The sequence below is a fragment of the Salvia hispanica genome, chromosome 5 (genome assembly GCF_023119035.1).
Source record: "Salvia hispanica cultivar TCC Black 2014 chromosome 5, UniMelb_Shisp_WGS_1.0, whole genome shotgun sequence".
NCBI classification, from domain to species: domain Eukaryota; kingdom Viridiplantae; phylum Streptophyta; class Magnoliopsida; order Lamiales; family Lamiaceae; genus Salvia; species Salvia hispanica.
In genome coordinates this window covers 38,343,385-38,349,932 of record NC_062969.1, presented here as the reverse complement: position 1 = coordinate 38,349,932, position 6,548 = coordinate 38,343,385, and the positions used below count along the sequence as shown (strand labels likewise).

The 6,548-nt window shown below is 35.6% G+C and overlaps 1 protein-coding gene across 1 annotated transcript; it reads left to right on the top strand.

Moving 5' to 3' along the window:
* The first annotated feature begins 1,276 nt into the window (after positions 1 to 1,276).
* LOC125186312 lies at positions 1,277 to 2,132 on the top strand. Its single transcript, XM_048082664.1, has one exon. The coding sequence runs from the start codon at positions 1,362 to 1,364 to the stop codon at positions 1,878 to 1,880; it is 519 nt and encodes a 172-aa protein (XP_047938621.1). The 5' UTR covers positions 1,277 to 1,361; the 3' UTR covers positions 1,881 to 2,132.
* The last annotated feature ends 4,416 nt before the right edge of the window (positions 2,133 to 6,548 follow it).

Genomic DNA, 6,548 nt, shown 5'->3' with positions numbered 1-6,548 from the left:
AGTGTGTGCATGCCCCATTCCAATTTGGGTCTTGGGGCACATCATCATGTGATCACTCTGCCATGTTCAAAGTTGTGTGATACTCTATCTTCAACATTTCCATTTGGGGTGTCGAAAGATATTATTATCCATCTGAACTAACTTCTAACACCAACTTATTCCGGATATTCATAATTGATTAATTTGGTGTGTTTGGTATTTGATTCTGATCCTCATTCTTTGCTCAAGCCAAGAATCACCAATTTTGATCCTGGATGACTATTCTTCCTTCCCAACTAATGTGTTCATATCATACACGAGTCAATGAAATCGTTGTCTGCCATAACCATCAAGGGACCATACTCATCACCATCCACTCCATACTTTTGACCCTCTCTAAAAACACCCCTTTTTCTCCCAACTCACAACTCTGGAAACAACTGTATTTGGAACATCTGACAAATTACAGGTGACAACTTTAATGTCTTGCAACATCTGTGTGATGAGATCTTGTACATGGAAATGAGAGTAGTGTGTATAATTGAAGGGTGATAAGAGTGTGTATAAGCTTGGTATGTTGGTGGATTTAAATGCCAATTAACTGGATTTGGCGTCTGACAAAAAATACCCCTTTCTTATGGGACACCTTGCCTCTTTTTGTAAAGAAGCCGCATCATAATACTAGCTTCTTCTCCTGCTACTCCATGTGCTATGTCACCACTCCAAATTTATTCTCTAGTGAATGAATACCGACAAAATAAGTTAATAAATTATTGCCAATTAAACATACCTATGTTGCAATATTCACCTTACCTAACCTTAACTTACCTTTTAAAAAAAAAATAAAAATAAATTAATAACCTTACCTTACCTTACCTTATAAAATACTCCCTCCGTCTCCAATTAAGAGTCACACTTTTCCATTTCGGTCCGTCCCCAATTAAGAGTCACGCTTCATTTTTACCATAAATAGTAAATAGGTCCCACATTCCACTAACTCAATTCACTCACATTTTATTATAAAACCAATATAAATAAATAGGTCCCACATTCCATAACTTTTTCAACCAACTTTTCTTTATATTTCTTAAAACTCGTGCCTGGTCAAGGTGTGACTTTTAATCGGGGACGGAGGGAGTAGTTAGAAGGATTATATGATCAACAACCTATTCTTTCTCTTCCTTTGGATTTTCTAAGTAATTAATCTGCTTCTTCTTCTTTTGATTAATCTTTGTCTGTATATAATTACATAACCAAGTCCCAGGCAAACTCACTTTCACTTTCCCAATCTTCCACACACGTATTCTTGCATGGGGAGGTTTACAAGTAGACTCATCAATCCCATTTCAAAAGCCCAAAATCATGATTTAATTTGGTAAATCATGAATTCTCTCTTCTCATTCGTCACCACTCTCTACGCTCTCCTACTCCTCTACTTCCCCTCTCACTTCTACCGCTTCCTTCTCTCTCCCGCTCTATTCTCCACTTTAATTCTATTGCTTTATCTTCTCCGCCTCGGCGCCGCCCAAAGATCTACCCACTCCGACTCCACGCAACCGTCAACCGAAGAATTCCGCGAATCTACGGAAAAAAACGGATGCGATGAGAAGAAGGAAACGAGCCATTTGTGCGCGGAGTCGTTCGTGGAGTGGGACGTCCGAGCGCCGCTGGAGGTGATATACGAGGAATGCGAAGGAGATGACGATAATTCGGATTCGATCCGCCGGTACGCCTCGCTCTCGCTGTTTTACCCGGAGTCCGACAGCGACGCTTCGTCGGAGGGGGATTTCCCGGCTTGGGATGGAGAAGGGTTGATTGAGATCACGCTGGATGAGAAGAGGAGGAGTTGCGACTTTGAGGATGATAATCTGATCGAGATCAATCTCTCGCCGGGAAGATGACGTGGAATTCGGAGGGGATTGATTAACCCGTAGTTTTGGTAAATTGTGATGATGATTAATTAAAAGGAGAGACGTTTTCTGGGGTTCTGGGTTTTAGAATTGTATTACATCAAGGATTAACGCGTGGTTAGTTGCTAAACCCAAAGCTTCCTAATGATGAGCTGATTTATGTATTTACTGGTGTGCCCTCACAGGCCTAATCCAATTTTCCTTTTTATTTAAGTTTAATCGAATAGTTGTATAGTTCTTATACTCCCTCCATCTCCGATTAAGAGTCACACTTTTCTATTTTAGTCCGTCCCCAATTAAGAGTCACATTTCATTTATACCATAAATAGTAAATAGGTCATACATTCCACTAACTCAATTCACTCACATTTTATTATAAAATCAATATAAAAAATGGGTCCCACATTCTACTAACTTTTTCAACCAACTTTTCTTTATATTTTTTAAAACCCGTGTCCGGTCAAAGTTTGAGCCCTAATCGGGGACGGAGGGAGTAATTTATATGAATTCATTATTGGATCTATCAGTGAATGACTATTCATGTGGTCCTTTTTTTCATTTTCAGTCACATAGCATGGGTTTTGAATAAGACAGTCACTATTCTATTGTATGCACAAGAGATAATACGAAACTAAACGGCTAATAAATTTGGTTATAATTGAATTATTGAAAAGTTGAAACTTCTTTCTTAATTTTAGTAGTTGTAGAAAAATGATGGTAAAACTTCTCCTTTATAAAGGAGAAATCTTTTTGGGAAGTACACTTTTTTTCTCACTTTAATTTTTTCCTTTCGCGGTTCGGGCATGAGTGATTTATATACTTAAAAAGGTGGTTTCCATGGATTAGGCGAAAGGCATGTGGAAGTGAACATGGTTTGTGCTGTCCCTGAATTTCATTAGCGAAAGGGATATCACGATGAAGCAAAATTCCTTTTCTTGTGACTCTATACAATTACAATATTACAATTTCAATTTGTGTTGTGAGGTTAATCTTAACTTAGGTGACAACCATTATTTTATTAGTCTGATGTCCAAGTTCAATCATTTTTAATAACTTCAAACTTAACATCAAGATGAACTCGTAATTCATTAGAGAATTAAAATAACTCGCAACCAAACTGTTGGAATAAAGAAATCAAGTAATTGGAGAACAAGAAGCTAAGAGATGAAGTTATGACAACTGATTTCCTTATTCCAATTTTACTTGCTTGTGTTAAAAAATAAAATGCGAAAAATTAAATACTATTGCAGAAAGTAAAAAACGGGAAGAACTTTAAAGACTACATTGTGAATGACTTGAATTGAATTATCTCAATGGTTACACAACCTTTTATAGGCTCTAATTCTAGCTATACATGAAAAATATATTCTAATTATACTAATATCCTTTTATTTGATTTTCCATAATCTTTAATTGATTTTCTTCATTATTCTTGCCATAACTTCATCTCTTACCTTCTTGCTCTCCAATTACTTGATTTCTTTATTCCAACACAAACCATCTCAAAACATCTCAAAACAACTGCACGATGCAATCAAGAGTTTTATCCGGGCATTTATGATAAAAAGATGATCATTATTTTGAGCATATTCTATGCAAATCAACATAGTATATACGGTAATCATTTTTATTAAATTTCATAAATTGAATAAAATGTATAGAATTTTAGAACGAGAGATTTTGATCATGCGATGAGATTAGTGTGAGAGCTGATCATGAATATGACATAGAAATTAATCATACAAGATGTGATTAGGTTTACTGATTTGTGGATTATAAGTTTTGTATAAATCTGGAGACTTATGTGGATTTATAAACATGTATGTATATCACAATCTGTTATTGTCATGAGATTGATATTTTGTCACTTTGCTTTGCTGCAGTACTGAATTAATAGCGATGTCGACATATTAATGGAACACAGCCCCTTCCTCTCACAAACATCTTGGTTGTGCAACAGGAACAAGACCAGCAACTTTGGGTCTATATTATGTTTATCTATGCTCACATGTCTGCAAACGTTAGCCGCCACATTGATTTGTTTATAAAATTACTTATTTTATTCATACTTTTTTTATAGGTTAACTTATTATATTTTATTAATTATATTATAATCTTCACATATTCTAAAACTCTGAATCACCAAAAAAAATTGGATGTATAACCATTTTGGACTATTTGCTCCAGGCGAGGTGAGGTCTCACTTTACTTGATTAATAAATAGACTAAGTCTACGATATAAAAATGCAATTGCAATGAAACATTGGTGACTCTATGTACAGGAGATTCTACCGGTGTGACGAAAGGACCCCAGCCAGGAACTGCTTGCTACTAAATATGAATTGAGGAGAAAGCTTTACAATGCCCTTTGTCGTGAACCCGACCTTACTAGTGCTATGCGGGTGAATCCCAAGCTGCTAAGAAAAGTTCGTTTGCAAGTGTGACTAACCGATACATCTTCTCCGGTCGCTCTTGTGCTGTGTATAAGAAATTCAGAATGTGTCGTATCATTTTTCGCACACTAGCAAGTAACTTAATCTTTACTTTTACATATTACTACCAAAGGAATATGTTGAGTTTCTGTTTTCCCAAATCTAAAAGGGAGTGGCAAGCCAATTATGTTGACGTTGCTTTTTCTAAGCAAATCTATACTATGTGCCTAGATTAGGAATACTTTGCATCGAATCGAACTTTTCTTTACTAATTTTTTTGACAAAATCTATATTTGAAGACGGAATATATTCATTCAATACTAATGAAAACTAAAAATCTGAAAATTGGTCTAAATTGAAAGTGTAGTTTATTTTCTTTGAAATTATGATGCATGACCTATTCCATGTAGGGCAGATGTGGCCCGTTGCGTGTGATGGGCTGATGGAATGGAAGGGCCCAGAGAGAAAATGGGCTAGGAGTGCCATGTGGCAAGCCCCCAGGAGGATTTTAGATAATGAAATGGGAAAAGGAAATGAGATGGAGAAAAGGGATTGGACAACGATCGGAGACATGGAAGATAAAAAGGGATGATTGTTGCCCTTTGGTAACATGGGCTTTTCATTTCCAATTTAAATTTCATACATATCCATACAAATCCCTATTCCTAATCTCAATCCTAATCATATGATTAGACCTAATTCTTGGTCTTAAATTATTACTTCGTTCGTCCTATTCTAAGAAGTACATTTTTTATTTGCCACAAAATTTTATAAGTACTTTGTTTTGTGAATTGAACAGAGAGAAAAAAAAAAGTAAAATAAATAAATAAATAAAATTGAGAGAGAGTAGTGTTTTAATTATAAGCAATTTATCGAATAAAATGAAAGCGTATCAATAGTACGATAAAGAGAGTATTATATGAAGTACTCCCACCGTCCCAGATAATTCGTCCCAGTATTCCATTTCGGTCCGTCCTGCATAATTTGTCCCATTTCATTTTTACTATTTTTGGTAGTGTCCCCCCATATTCCACTAACTCATTCCTACTAACATTTTATTACTCCCTCCGTCCCGGCTAAGATGACACATTGCTTAGCCGGCACGAGGTTTTAGGATTTATTGGTTAAAGTGTTTAATTGGAGAGAGAGAAGGTGGGTGTAAGTATTAAAGTAGAGAGATAAAAAAAGATGGATATTTTAATAGGAGTGAGAAAAAGTGGTTGAGTGTGTTAATTGAAGAGAGAAAGTTACCAAAAAAAGAAATGTATCATCTTAGTTGGGACAAACTAAAAAGGAAAACGTGTCATCTTAAGCGGGACGAAGGGAGTATAAAACTCATACTTTAAAAGTAGGACTCACATCCCACCAACTTTTTCAACTCACTCCCCATTAGATTTCTTAAAACCCGTGCCGAGTCAAAGTGTCCCAAATTATCTCGGACGGAGGGAGTAGTATATAATTCCCCGAAATAAGAAAGGGAAATCGAAGGGAAAGGGGAAGAAGAAGGAGAAGGGGGGAGGGGGGCATATTATTTGGTGTTGGTGATGTGGATTCATTTCTGAATTCTTGGCCATGTACAACATTATCTCTTTCATCTTTATCTCACGTTCTCAATTCGTGTACTCTCAATCATTTATTCTATTCATAAAATCATCAAAGTTGTTATTGGTATTTAGCTTTAAGAGAAACAAGAGATGGATTATGACCTGGCAACTAAATTTGTAGATATTTTTCCTATTTCAACTATAGTTTTCTGAAAACAAACACTAAGACAAAAACTAGCCAATATTTTTTTGCGGAGACTAGGGAAGGTGCTGGATGGTGCCTTCCACATTTACTAATATTACAAGTGTGTCAACTCTTTTTGACACACTATATGTTTAGTGACACATTATTAATATATAAATGATGAGCAGGAAAAAATGGCTCTCTGAGTCAACTAACATCTCATATAGAAAAAGGTTTGTGGTTTACCTTTTGGCTTTTTTCCTTCTTCTTTTCAGTGGTTTGGTTCACTGACTTTATCCAAATTGCCATTTTTTTACAAAACTTAGGCCAATAGGCAAGCGTTGTTTATATACAATAAAAAATCGTCAAGACTTTAGCTATAATTATGCACTATATATATAATTATAAAGCGAAAAGTATATCAGCACAGTATGCTAGCAAAAGGGTGTTGGCGATTACAGTTGAAAGCTACTTCTTGATCTCACTTCAAGTTTTAATT